Genomic DNA, 15,308 nt, shown 5'->3' with positions numbered 1-15,308 from the left:
ATGCGCTATTGAAATCAGTTTGGATCGTCTGCACAGCGAAAGAACCAATCAACGCTCTCGGCTAGCCGGACAAGTGTCGTTGTTCGTGGATGACACTGCCATTGGTCTTGGAATGTGAACTTATGGTTTGTCATAGTAGCCGGCGGCAGTGGCGGCCGGTGGATTGTGATTTCGGGTGTTGCAGTACGAACGATCGGAGACAGAAGATATAAAGTGGACTCATTGGCTGATCAGCATAACTTTAGATGGAAATCCTATGTGACATGTTAAATTAAATAAAATTATGTTTTTTAAAAATTAAAAAGTGCAGAACATTTAATCTGATTAATCACCTTATTTAATTAGTAAGTTCATTCTTCTCTCTTTGATTGGAACAAATCTGCCTAATACATGCTGGTTGAACTCTAGTATTCTTATTGTCAGGTCTTTTTCGTTGGAAAGCATAACCAATGGTGATAACCTTTCTTGGAACATTCAATTTCTTGAAAGTGTCAATTCTTTTTGATGTGAAAAAAAAACTTTTCTTCTTTTACTGACGCCATAGGTACAGTTAATATTAATTTCAGAAGCTTTGTAGATTCACTAAATATTTTTTCTATATTATTGTGAACAATTCATTATAGCAAACTCAGTCCCTGACAGCGATCCGAATTCCTCTTCAGTGTAGACTAAAGAGAGTTCGTAGCAGAGATTAATGTTATAAACAAAATGTACATTGAACACGCTTTATTCACAATTTATCTAGGAAAATTTAAATAGATTGTGGAAATGTAAATTTTCTTTCAAGGAATTTTATACATTTATTAAGAGTGGAAAAGGACTTCTTAAAGCAATTTCCTATAGTTGAAGTAGAGACTATATGTTTAAAGAGTGAATATCATTTTCCAAATTCAAAATTGTTACGTAAAGATTATTATACTTTCGTTCATCTGTTTCGATAATTTTAAAGAAATAGTAGTTACTGGTAAATACAATAAATTGATCAATGTGATTGATCAATTTTTGTTTCTCATTTATAGCACAATGTATCTATTAAGTGTATTAGTGAATGTTCTAAGGACATACGCAATATGTGTTAATGCACTTTTGTTCACGATAGTACATTTCCTTTCCATGGATAAATCCAAACAGAGATACTTCACGCTGAGACCTATACCATAGAGAATTTTGAGGAAGTGCCGGTATTTTTATTTTACAGACTTGGCAACCCTATTCATATATCAACACACACATGTGCGTAAAAGAAAAAAAACTACATTCCAAATCATCCGTCTTGGTTGTTACGCAATGCACGATGAACACAATATACTTCCACATGAGGCGAAACAATGTTTATAAATGTCATACGTTCTGGAAAACAACCTTGAAAACCGCCAGATATAGGAACAACATGTTAGCTGGGAGGGGTCCAATGTATTTGAGGAAGGTCCAATACGTCTACGTAATAACGAACCTGTCTTATACTGTACCCGAAAAGATAAGTAATTCTTAATTACTGTCACCTATATTTTTAGAAAAAATGATAGAACGATTATTTCTATAAGAAAAGAAAGAGTACATGATGAGGCGTAAAATAAAATATTTAGTGTACATCAATCATTTCTCTATTAAACAAGTATAGTTCGTTAAGAAAGTCTACAAATATTAGTCAAGTTTCGAAATTTTTGGGAGGTCCGAACCCGGTGGCCCTCCCATGACTACGCCTCTGAGCATTGCTAACTAGTCCCAAATTCAATGTGGCGTTTCCCACTATACAGTTTTATCGAGAGTATAAAATATACTTATTTTATAAAAGAAATATGTATATACTAAAATACTATCCACAGAGGGGGATTCTGTATATTGACTTATTAATATTTGGTTCACAAATTACTGTAGAAGAAACCTTCATTATCTATATAAGCTAAGAATTAACTTGTAAATGCGGATCTACTTTTGTTTGATTTCTGCTCTACTACATATTTTCTTTCTTATTTTGTAATTCTGCTATCTTTTTTTGTCAATATATTGATTTGCTTCAGTATAAGTACTGTAATTTAAAAATATGAATGCATAATAACAAATTCTATTTGTTAATTGCTAGTGAAATAAAATTCAGGAAGCTTATTTGGCGTGAAAAACCTTGTCATTCAATGAAAACCGCGCCGTGTTGCAGAAGCACTGCAACGACCAGACCCTTTAACTTCTGAGATACGGGAAAGGAGACTTAACATTCGCTCCAATTCCCGCGCTGAAGGAATCTGGTCGTTGTATGCTCGCTGCAACACAATAAAAATTAGAGACTCTGTGACGGATTATTTATCGCTTTTTAAAATGGATTAACGAAACGGACAGTTACAGAAGTAAAAAAAATATATTATTTAAAGTATATATGGGAGTATTAGAAAGTATTTTTCTGTTCTTTACTACTATTGCTAATAATATTTTTTCTTGAAATACTTTGGTCGTTGCGCAACGCTGCAACACTAACATTATCCGCCACTGGCCGGTGGATTGTTTTCGTCTGATTCGCATCTCAGTGTTAGATGTAGTGCAGAAAAATGGGATAAGCTAATGTTCACTTTTCTTGTACTGTCTCTGGACTGGACGTTCCTTTCCAGCTTTTTTTTTATATTAATAGAATTTTCTTCCTTTTAAAAGAGTTCACTTTGAACCAATCACTGAACACAACTGATACATTTGTATGCTAAATAGAAGAAATAACTGATTTCATCCTGTATCACGTGTATTAAATCACGTGACGGTAATTAGTTATGACCTCCAGTTATCAGATATAGCACTGACATTCAAGGGTGCCGATTCCTCTGTAAACTGGGAGGGGGGCATCCAGATTTAGAAGGGATATATGAGGATTTTAAGACAAATTGCATTCAAATTATACCAAATATCGTATATTCATAAAAACAATGTGAGGGGGCCCACATGAGCTTTCAGGGGCTCGGACCCCCTTGGCCCCCCAGGATCGGCGCACTTGCTGACATTAAACCGTTTATCCTTAAAATAATCTAAATACTACTTTCTAATATTACGATTGTAAAAAAAAAGGAAGAAAAATAATAAGAAAAAATATAACCTAGCCTGTGGTTACTTTCGAAATTTCTACGTAGGTGACGTCAGATGGACTGGTTAGTTTCGTCGTCGTGTGTTAAAGACGCTACTGTCACCAAGTTTCCAGTTTTTCGCTGAGTTTGCAGTCTGTATATTCTAGTCTGTGGACACAGGTTCGTATAAGGAATGCTCTCAAAGTTCTGGGAATTTCTAAATAACAACAGATTGCTGGACTACTAATAAGAATTATTTATACTAGACATGTCCTAACACGTATTTCTAGTAATCAATATGATTCGACTGTTTCGGAATTACGGACATGTTTTAACGGGAAATATTTATCAGAAATCGCCCTGAAATGCTGCGTTCGAGGCCTTTAGCTCAACAAGACAGTGGAAAACGATAAATGTTGCAAGTGATTTGCGTTGCCTACTCGCCTGACCTGATACCTAGTGATTGTCATCTCTTTCCCGACTTCAAGAAATTTTAGGCGTGTGCGTTTCCAAAATTTACACACCAAAAATTTTCTTTGAAGAAGGTTCTAAGAAGCTAGTTTTACGCTATGCATATACGATTAAATATACATTTTATTGAAAAACTGCAATGTAATATAGGTCGAAAGTAGTAAATAAAAACGATCCCGGAATTTTGGAAACATCCCTCGTATACAATGGCAATAGTCAAGATGGCAAACCTGGGATATTGTCTAATATAAGCTTTTTGCCGTAAGCAATTTCTTTCCAACATTTCTCTACAAAGCATTTCAATATGAAGAATTCCTTTCTAGTTGTTCTCAGTTATTGCCTTGCTTATCTATAAGGGGCATTCAAATGAAACCCGGTCATTAGTGTAAAGTAACAGTAACGATTGTATTAACTCAAAAATGTAGTTATACACAGTACACATATTCACACATGTAGTGATACATAGTACACATACTCAAAAATAGTCGCCAAAACTGCTTTCACATTTATCCCATTGCGACACTAGCCGGTCGATTCCATCCTTGAAGAAGCTAGTAGGCTGCTGTTGGATCCACGTCTGGACCCAGTCACACACTTCGTCGTCCGTTGAGAATTGATGTCCGCGAATAGCTTGTTTTAGAGGTCCAAGCACATGACAATCACACGGTAAAAGGTCGGGACTGTATGGTGGATTTTCCAGCGTTTCCCACTGAAACTGCTGCAATGTCGTCTTCACCGTATTGGCCGTGTGTGGGCGGGCGTTATCATGCAGGAGGATAACGCCATTTAACAACATGCATGTTAGTTTCGACTTGATGGTTCGTCTAAGGTTCTGAAAAGTGGCTTGATAACGCTGGGCATTGATGGTGGTACCCCGTTCCAGGAACTCGACAAGCATTGGGCCCTTGTGGTCAAAAAAGTAGGACATCATGACCTTACCAGAATTGGTATGCACGGTCTTTGATTTCTTTGGAGGTGGTGAAGTCGCATGTTTCCACTGCTTGCTCTGACGCTTGCTTTCCGGTTCAAAATGGTGACACCATTTTTCGTCCCCTGTGACAATACGCGACAGAAAGCCGTATTCTTCCTCATGAGAACGTTGCAGTTGACTCAAAGACAGCTTCGCGTATTGCGTTGTTCGGCGGTCAGTTGGTGGGAAACCCACTGCGCACAAATTTTTCGAAAGTTCAAGTGTTGATGTATTACGGTGTGGGCGGTGCCCAAGCTAATACCCAGTAACCGATGGATCACGTCCACGGTGATTCTGCGGTTGTCCAAGACTAAAGCATTCACTTCTGCAATCATTTCCGGTGTGATGGCACGATGAGCCAGTCCAGGACGAGCATCGTCTTCCAGTGACTCGCGCCCCTCAAGGAATCTTTTGCGCGATTCAACACTTGCACGACTCAGACTGTACTCACCGTACACAGCCTTCATCCGCCGATACGTTTCACGGTCTCCAACTCCCTCCGCCGCCAAAAATCGAATCGCTCCTCGCTGTTCCTGCTTGCTCGCCTGCATGTTCGGTAGTGGATGATAACTTGTGCGACCACGTTCTCTGCGGCGTAAAAAAAATATTGGCTCTATCCAACGTCAAACGATGCGCACGCGTCAGTCTCTCTACCAATCGATGGCGCCACCATACCCGCAGGTACGTGGAGCCACCTTACGTGTAAGGCAAAGTTAGATGCACTGACCAAGTTTCATTTGAATGTTCCTCATATATGCATAATTTGACATTTATAAGTGTCGCTCCTCTGGATTTTTTCTCATTATAGAAATTTGTATATGTCATGTTTAGCGTTATGGGATGTTTCTAAAAATGAGAGTAATTCTTATAAGGGACATTCGCAAATTGCCCCTTCGGGATTCTTGTAAAATTGATTCAAATGCAAACTTCTCCGCGGCATAATGCTGTACCAATTTTAGTGGCTCATACCGGTAATTTTCATATTTATGGGCCTTTATATATCATATATGCATATTCAATCATGCACTACTATAACTAGAGGTACGAGATTTTCGTAATGCGGAATAAAACGAAATACGCCAGAATTAGGTAATTTTCAGTTTCTTGACTTTTATGATATTCTTTGTGTATTTTGGACCAAACCTCAATCCTGTTACAAATATATCGTGTGGCTAACTGCAAAAAAGAGAATAAAGTAAATTGTTAAGAGTGACGGTCACGGTGGGTGGTGCGTCGCAGTGGGTCACGATGGATGATAGGTCGCAGTGGGTCACATATCCACTCACTCAGCCTCTCAGAAAACTCGATCAATTTGACCCACTGACACACTCCAACTCTGGATTTGACATCACATAGAAAATGGAAGACCAAAAATTGCTTGTTCACCATATTTTATTGTTTTACTTCAGGCAAGGGAAGAACGCGCGAATAGGTTTGTGATTTTTACTGTCCTGCATGTTTCTGTGTTTTTGTTCCTCTTCTTAAAGAGTTAGTGGAAAAACTGTAAAAGTGAGTAAAACGCGTCAAAATAGGAAACAAGGTGCTGAGGAAGGGTCGTTAAATTAATTAACTTAAAAAATAATAATCCAGTGCCCTGAAACACCAGATTCCATTTAATATAAGTGTCTTTCCAATACCGTGCCGTGAAAAATCAAGCCCGTGGCGCGAGCATACTGCAGCGCCTCCGTACATATGAGTTATCAATTTCAAGTTGACTTCTGTGGAATATTCTTTCTGCATAATACTTTATTATTTTTTCACGACTAAAATCAGAAAGTTACACTGGAATCGTAAAAGTGTGTAATTACTGAATTCATTGCAGCTCCATTTTCCTTCTCCCAGAAGAGTGATGTCTTAGAGTAGTGGCTTAAGTGTTAGTTTCGTAATGTTGGGGACAGGAGGCTATTCCAGCTGTGGCAATTCAGGAAATTTTTATAATCTACAAAACTGATACTTCTGATGTATACTAATATGAAAAATATTCAATTTCTCTGGATCTAAGAGTTGAGACAACTTCCTTTACAGGTGAATTGCCATCAACACAAAATTCCGTCATCCGTATCAACCTTCGTAACTGTCTGCCAAGTTACGTGTTTGACAAAAATTGATGAATACATAAGGGCTAATCACGTCCTTACTGCTTAGTATGGGCCAAAAATGAGTTCCAAGGAATTGTTCGTAGCTGTGCACAAATTGCAAATAGTGGTCAAACTTCCAACTGGGATCGCTATTCACGAGAATGACCCTATTTAAGATGTCACCTCACCTTTCTACTTAGAAGAAGGGCGAAACAAAATGCATTACTGTTATCAGCTAACAAACCTTTATATTCCATTTCTTGTTGTCATAAAATAATAATTCTATCTGTAAATCCATAAACGTAATAATATTATTGCTTTCATGTGCAAACCTAAGAAACATCTGACATACTCTATATCTTTTCTGTTCCTATGAATACCTTCGACTATGTTACTTTTTCTTTCCATTGTGGTAATAATAATAATAATAATAATAATAATAATAATAATAATAATAATAATAATAATAATAATAATAATAATAATAATAATGATAAAAAATAACATATTACAATACCAATTGCATAAACATTATCTTTCCATTCAGAAAAATACTAATTACCAGGACGGAATTTGAACCCAAGTAGCTGCAATGGCACTTTCCTGCTTTCACTATTTTTTAAAACAAATCGCCCCAACCGGAGTATTTAGCTGACTCTGGCACCTCATGTCCTTTCGACGTATTCCAAACACTACAGGAACACGAACACAGCAATACTGAGGACAATTAAAATTTCCACCTTGCTCTTCAGAGGAATTCGAACCCCTAGTGGATTGCGCCTCATGATCAGAAGCTTAATGCCCGAGATCACTTGGCTAGTTCCACTGGTTCAATTTACCAGAAACTTCTCATATGAATATAAGAAAATAAATTAGTAGTTATTGAACATAAACATAGAACTGTCTTTTTCTACACTTGTTGATACAGTTCAAAGAATGTGAAAATAATTTCTGTCGTATTCGCTCGGGGAGGTAGTTGCCCCCCACAAGTTACGGCTCTGCCGATGACGTGGGCTCAACTTGAAGAACATTTCGTGATATTTTCCTCATTGAACAACGTCTATATAACTTGTTTTTGATTTAAAAAAGGAAATCTCGAGTAAGCCATTAAGACACTCACACAAGTTGCTTATATTTTCTTATTTATATTTTTTATTTATATTTTTCTTATATTTGATTGTTTTTGTTATATTCGAGTATCTTGTTTATATTTTTCCATGAAACGACTTGAACTAGGTGTTTGGGTGGAATTTTAAGTGGCGCGGTAGGTGAATGGTTAGCGCATTAAACTTCTATTTGGTGGACCCGGGTTTGAATCCCGGCCAGGCTGAAACTTTTTCAAGTGTTTCTGTTTCAATTTCAATTACAATACATACTCAGTGTGACAAGCAAAATCTTCTCTCCTCGAGAAAAAGAGATGTTGGAATGAGGAGAATTGGAGAAGGTCTCTCAATGGAGACAATCATTTACAAACTTATTTCCAGCAGTTGTTCTAGATTTGATATTTTCAGCTACTTTCAAGTATTTTCTGATTCATATGTGATCAGCGTTTTTATTTCTTTGAATATACAGTATATAATGAAAAAATACATTACATACACAGCAATATTGAGATTAACATATGATGTCCCTTGGACAACACGCTCTGAACCAGAGAGATTGATCTCAGAATCGAGAAATGTTTTGTGCGTCATCTACTCACAATTTTACTTCCATACAGATTTGACTCAGTGCTACCAACTGCTGTCAGTGCCGAGTAAAATTACGTGTAAGTTGGGTTGCATCTGTCTAGGCGTTATCACAACTGCAAATTACCTGGACCCCAAGTAATGGAATTAGCGCACCGAGAGGGGAAGATACTTTTGTGGCTAGGTGTACATCCTACCAGAAAACGAACTAACGTCTCTTTTATTAAGTGAAAGAAGAGGAACAATCAAACGATTATTCAACTATTTTAGAAATTGATAATCTATGTTATTTAACATATACCAATATTATGAAATACTGTATAATATTATTTCTTTTCAGATGGGATTCAGGACGAACTCGCTAAGCGTGACATCAATAGATTCAAAGGTAAATATGATGTTTTAGTTTGTTGATTCTGTAAATAAAAATTTCTGCATGCGATAGTATATGTAATAATATACTATATACATGTATTATCTCATACATTAAGATATACATAATAGTAAATATAAAATCAATAAAGATTTTTAACTAGTTATTTTGCTGGGAAAACTACCGAAATGTTTGTACCCTAATTATATTCATTCTAGACTCTAATACCAGAGAAAGGAACTTGCTTAGCATAAAACAACGTAGTTGTTACTAAATCCAAACAAAAATAATATAATTGTTTTATTTATTTCCTTCATCTTGCTGTTGTACACTTTGTCTTGGTACAAACTGACTTCTTAGTAGTAATACATATTATTCGAGAACATATGCATTAACACTTAGATCCGCAATACACTTTAAAATTAATGATTTACTCTTTACTTCTGTTCGAAAAATATCTTTAGTGAATGTTACAGCTTGGTGCGTTATATGTTGTGTCACTCGTCTGAATAGCAGGAAAGATATAAATTTCGTCACTATTTTGTTAGTTGTTGCTACTAGAGAATATAGTAGTACGAAGAATTCAGTTTCCAGTCTTGCTGTATTCGCAAAGGCACAATTCCGTTCTCTTTCTCCGTTTATTTCTTTCCAAGACGTTTAAGTTAAATTCAAGGATTTATTATTTATTCAATGAATCATCCAGGATGAGGCCATCAATCAGATTTTACTCCCAAACCATGCTATGGGAGTATGCTATTGGAAGTATCATTCAATGGTAATGTCCGTCCCTCTGTTATCAGGTGTCCGGGAAATTTAAGAGATAAATGGTTTTCTGAAATCGATTGAGTCTCAAGAATAGGATCCATCTTCTCTCATAACCATCTGTTCAAACTGGAAATGGTACAAATGAGCCATTTCTGGTTTTAACGTTGGACACCATAAAGCAAGAAGATAATATATATATATATATATATATATATATATATATATATATATATATATAAAGCAAGAAGGTAATATGTATACAGTGAAACTTGTTTAAACCGGAACTTGAATAAGACGGAAATCTGTCTATAGCGGACATTTTTCAAAGTCCCGGCAGCTCTTATGGGAATTTCTTTACAAATAGTTTCTGTAAAACGGAATCTTCCCTAACGCGGAAACGGAAAGCAAAAATAGTCCCAGGGAACCTTTGAAGGTTGCATAAAACGGAATCTCTTTTTCGCAGTGGAAGGCTGCAACAGGTTACCTTTCATCTCTCTTGTGCGTGTCTTATTTGGAGGTGAAGTGATCAATATGGAATGCCACTTAATAGAATAAGTGAACCCTCCTCCATTAGTTCTTGCCCTTAAATAATGCATCACAAAATACCGCTAGAGATTTGACCTCGTTTTCCTATGACGATCTTTTATTGTTCAGAAGCACTGAAGCAGATGATTGACAGGTTATTGTTCATGTAACATTTTTTCTATCTGCATTTGCTTTCAATCCTCCACCTGTGAACTTCACCTGCTCTTAAAATAATGCTGGAGTCCACAAGTCTTTGTGTTGGCGGTTCTCCAAAATCTGAAAATCTTCATTTACAGCTGGTGCTTGTTCACGGTTCACTAAATTTGCCCCAAGCAAATGCATTTCGAGCATAATGACAGAAAGTTGTCATCAAAAACAGAACTAGAGGGGGAGTGGAGCGAGAGACAAGTACATTTCTACAGTGTTCTGAGTTTGTGTTCAGTATCGTGTTTTTTCTTCTGTGGTTAAAACAAGCTGTTTTAATAGTGTTTTTATTTTAGCCACACACACTGGCTAAAAGATACGTGACTCTCACTTTGGATGATAAAGTACAAATCATTGAATCCAAGGAAAAGGACAAAATTTCGGTGAAAGAAATCATGTGCCGTTTTAAGTGCGGAAAAACAAATTTATAATACACTTTAAAAACAAAGACAAAATTCTGAAGTGCTGGATGGAAGGGAATGGCAACGCGAAGCGGGTAGGAAAAGTAACGGGCAACGAGAAAATAAACGAACTTGTATGGGAATGGTTTGTAAGTGCCAGATCGAAAAACTTGCCAATTTCTGGTCCTACCTTACAAGCTCAAGCTCTTTGGATTGTCAAATATTTGGGAAAGTTGATTTTAAAGCATTGTCGGGGTGGTTGAACAGTTTTAGGTCTAGGCATAATGTTGTGTGGAGAGAAGTTTGTGGTGAGTCAAAAGATATCGATCCTAAAGCGATTGAAGAGTGGACCCCCAAGGTGCGTAAACTGACACAAAACTATGAAACAAAAGATATTTTAATGGTGATAAAACTGGTCTATTCTTTCGGGCACTTCCGAGCAAGTCGTTGGTATTGCATGGGGAGGAATGTACAGGGGAAAAATGTCGAAAGAAAGACTCATTGTGTTTTTATGCGCGAACATGACAGGAGAAATGGAAAAGCGTCTTGTGATTGGGAAATCTGCAAAACCTCGTTGCTTTAAAAATTTAAATGTTAAATGTTTGCCAGTTGTGTGGCAAAACAACAACAGTGCTTGGATGACAAGTACCATTATGGAAGAATGGTTAAATTCTTTCAATGCGAAGATGAAGAAAGAAAATCGTCACGTTCTGTTATTCTTGGACAATGCCCCATGCCATCCCCATATAAAATTGTCCAACGTTACTATAGCTTGGTTTCCTGCGAATACTACAAGTGTGTCACAACCTATGAACCAAGGTGTAATTTCCACCTTTAAAAGTCACTATAGGCGATTGGTGCTGGAATCTCTAGTAAGTAACATGTCATCAAGCAATTCTGCAAGCCAGTTAGTGAAATCGGTGTCTGTACTTGATGCTGTAAATTGGATTGCTGTTTCTGCTAAAAGAATTAGAAAGGAAACCATAGCTAAATGTTTTATGAAAGCTGGGTTTACTGAAAATTCTTCTTCTGAAAGTTCTGACATACCAGAAAGAACGGAGGCTGCCGATGCCGTTAAACTCTTGTGTCAACAAAATGGACAACCGGATGACGGAACAGCTTACATTTCAAGTGATCAAGATGTAGTAACTTACACCGTATTCTACGATTGAATCGGCTGCGGATCTCTTGCATGGACCTGAAACTGAAGAAGAAAAAGACGACGATGTCACCGAAGTTGAAGAAATCAGAGAACCTAAAATTGGTTATTTAAGAGAAGCTCTTCATTATGTTGAAGACCTCATTGAATTTGTGGTTGACTCAAATTATTCAGACCTTCTAGAACCATTCTATTCTGTCAGGGAACTGTTACAAAAAAGTCTTGTCACAAAGAACAAAACAACTTACCTTGAAAGAAATGTGGAAAAAATGTGAATAAGCATAGGGGGTCGGATGATGTTGGTAAACTGCAATTAAAAATAGTTTGTGTAACTTTCTAAACTGAATCTTGAGTTTCAATAGATTTTCTTGCATTTACTTGAAGTGTTCACATCATTTGACGTGTTTTAGTGCTGTGAGAATATTAAGTGTTGTGTGTCCTGAAAACTACAAAAATACAGAATATTTTGCGCGCGTGTGTGTGTGCAGAGTATGAAAGACTGCATTTTGGAGTTCCAGAGCAAATATAAAGGTAAACTATAAAACTATTTCCATCTGTCTTATTTTTGTAGCTATTTATTTTCAGATTTGTATAAAACGGAAATCTGTCCAAAACGGAAACAAGATTTGGACCCGTCGCTTTCCGCTTTGTACAAGTTTCACTGTATATATATATATATATATATATATATATATATATATATAGGGAAAAGCGATTGTGTGCAATCGATTAAGCATTTCTAGAATATATTTAATCTCCTCCCTAATATATTTAGCAAAGCTAGAAGTTGTAGAAATATACTTCCACTTTCGCTTTCGAAATCGATTTTCATAGAACAAAAACGGTAAGAGACAGTGAGAAGTAAGTTCTTGATGGCTTAAACGTCCCAGAAATAAGTTCCGTTTCGACCTTTATCCCTGTCTTGGAACCGGAAGCATAAGAGATCCCCTACCTCCAGCTTGAGTGTTGAACTCGGAAAATTTGGATGTCTATCGCAGTTTCACAATATGAAAACAAAGTCATCAGCTTTAAACTCAGATTTGTTGCCGGAAGAAGTTCCCGAAATAATAAGCAATACTGATTCACATAGATGTGAACGAATGAAACAACCGTAAACTTATTGCAAATATTTTACCTTGATGGATTCCTGATCTGGGAAAGAAAGCAAAATGTTTATCATACTTACCCATTTTCTTTTTGGTATGCGATTACTAGTTCTTATACAGAAATTACAACCATGCACTTTCAGTTTATTAAGCAGGCCATCGTAGTTATTTCCATCAATCAAACCTGATATATCTTCTATGTTTCAAAGATCTTCATCTATTCTAGTTGGCTATCTAACTAGTTGATGTGTAATAAATCTGATAGGATTCAGCAACTATAACACAGTATTCTGTCTTTCTACCTTCTCTTATGCTTTTAGTTCTAGAGGAAGGTGAATACTTGCACCAGAAACATATATTCTTACATGGAAAGGAGGAAAGATACATGAAAGTATTGCAATGGGTTACAAACTTAGTCCGTTTTGCAAAGCTGTTCGTAAATTTAATTATTTTTCTCATTAAAATTAAGTAACTACAGTTTCTTCGTTCTAGCCACAGAAAAACGGCTTGTGTGTATTTTTTATTATGTTTAAGTGAAAAATACAAAAGGTGCAAAATGAAACAACAAAGTAATTTTTGAATACAGAATTCTGTCAAATAATATTTAAGACAAACGCGCAGAACGCTCCTAGATACGTGAAATTATCAACACAGGATGTGGTGCGTTGGTATCCTGAAATATTGTTCGTAAGCCGAAGGAAAAAAAGTTCACAAAACTCGTTCGCAAAACGAGGAATTCACAACTCGTGGGTCCACTTTACAAGTAATTAGAAATCACAGCTGACCACCAGAACAACTTTCTCAGTCACTAGTCTGAACCAAAGAACTGTGAATACTTGTAAGCCTGGTGCGCATGTAGTGTTGTAAATAAAAAAAAACATATTTTTTTCAGAAATATACGAGTACGTTTTTTAGGAAAAAACATTGCCTCTCGTTTTTTTCTAAATTTAGTTTTTTTTTTCAAATAGTCATTTGTAATGCATCTTACGTTTAATTAAGTATGAAATATTTTTATGTAGGTGTAATTACCGTAAAATGCAACATAAATTAAACGTTAGATACTGATACGCTACAAATAGTTTACAATTTATACGAATAGCATACCTACTAACAATTCGGGTTTCAGCAGTTTTCATCAATATCAACTAAGAAATAAAAGTAGAAATCAAATTTTGTTTTTCCGTGAAAGCAGACCTTTAATAAGTACGAAAATAATGTCACGAACAGTATAAAATTCAAATAACTTGTGTAAAGGTAAAAACTAAGACTAATTTGCCTAATAGTATCTTTCTAAATATCATATATAAATAATTTGTCGACTAGATATATATATGATATGCATAGCCGGCTCTACCATATATGCAACATGTGCATTTGCATGAAGCGGCAAGTTTGGAGGGTCTGGCATTTCTGTCATAAGTATATTATTTAAATTAAATATTTCTTGTTGGAAACAGACTTCATGATGATGGTAGTTACATTTACTAAGCTGCCTTATTTGAATACTACATTCATAAATTATGTTTAGGCTGCATTAGTTTAAGGTCACATGGACAATGCTAAAGCAAATGGTCAAATAAATCCGGTCACAAATTGCTTGATTGTTGTCAAATGCAAGAATTCAATTCTCGAATAGTAGCGAATATCTGTTTCATTTAGTTAGTTATCACAGTTTTGATATGACAACTAGTCTGGCTTTTGTCAAAAACAAGTTCCTTATCATTGAAGATAGAAACAAGTTTTTAAAAAATGTTAACAGATGTAGAAGAAAAATCAAGAAATAAAGATAAAAGAGCTAGTTGCACTGGAATTGCAAACTGATACATTGAGATTGAAGCTCGATATTGAATTCTATAAAAAGAATTACCATCTTTCCTCTGCAGGTGTGTTTGCTTTATCTTTCACTAACATAATAGATTAATATTTAAAGAAAAAAACAGACACAACTGGATTGTATTTTTAGTAAGTAATTAAGGCTTTCTGAGTGCGACTGCATTTACCCTCCCCTTCGTTGTTCATGCTGGATTACTTAAAACCATGACTAAGATTTGTTCTTTCTGGAGAAAGGGGAAGGCGGCAAATTATGCCATTGCACGGAGCGACAAATTGCCTAGGGCCGGCCTTGATGATATGTATATACAAGACATGAATATAGGATGACCCAATTTGAAGTAGTGCAGGATGTTTCAAAATTAATATTAGGGTTTTGAAACTTTGTAGTATCTATTACAATTAACTTACAATTATAAATATTATATGAAATGAAGCAACTCAAACAGTTTTGTACGCACGCATGCTCATTCATTTTCTTCTGTCTGCCGTTAGGAAGAACAAGTAGCAAAGATGGGGACTAGAGAGCAGAAAGCTTTTTGTGTTGTAATAAAGACTGAATTTGTAGTTACAGTGCAACCGTCTGTGTGAAGAATATTAAGGAGATGCTTGCAACTACGTCCTCTTCGTTTGCAGTTGCTACAGGTCTAAAGCCTACAGACTACGATTTACGTGTCAATTTCGCAAGTGAAATATT

General features: G+C 36.0%; 1 protein-coding gene across 1 annotated transcript in view; it reads left to right on the top strand.

Moving 5' to 3' along the window:
• Positions 1-15,308, top strand: part of LOC145688980 (uncharacterized) — a 107,898-nt gene that overhangs the window by 58,543 nt on the left and 34,047 nt on the right. The window contains exon 4 of the mRNA XM_081763135.1: positions 8,589-8,636. Coding sequence (XP_081619261.1) covers positions 8,589-8,636 — 48 coding nt within the window. The remainder of the gene's footprint in view (positions 1-8,588; positions 8,637-15,308) is intronic.

The sequence above is a fragment of the Thermobia domestica genome, chromosome 7 (assembly GCF_964235325.1).
Source record: "Thermobia domestica chromosome 7, izTheDome1.hap1.1, whole genome shotgun sequence".
NCBI classification, from domain to species: Eukaryota; Metazoa; Arthropoda; class Insecta; order Zygentoma; family Lepismatidae; genus Thermobia; species Thermobia domestica.
This window is presented reverse-complemented; position numbering and strand designations above follow the sequence as displayed.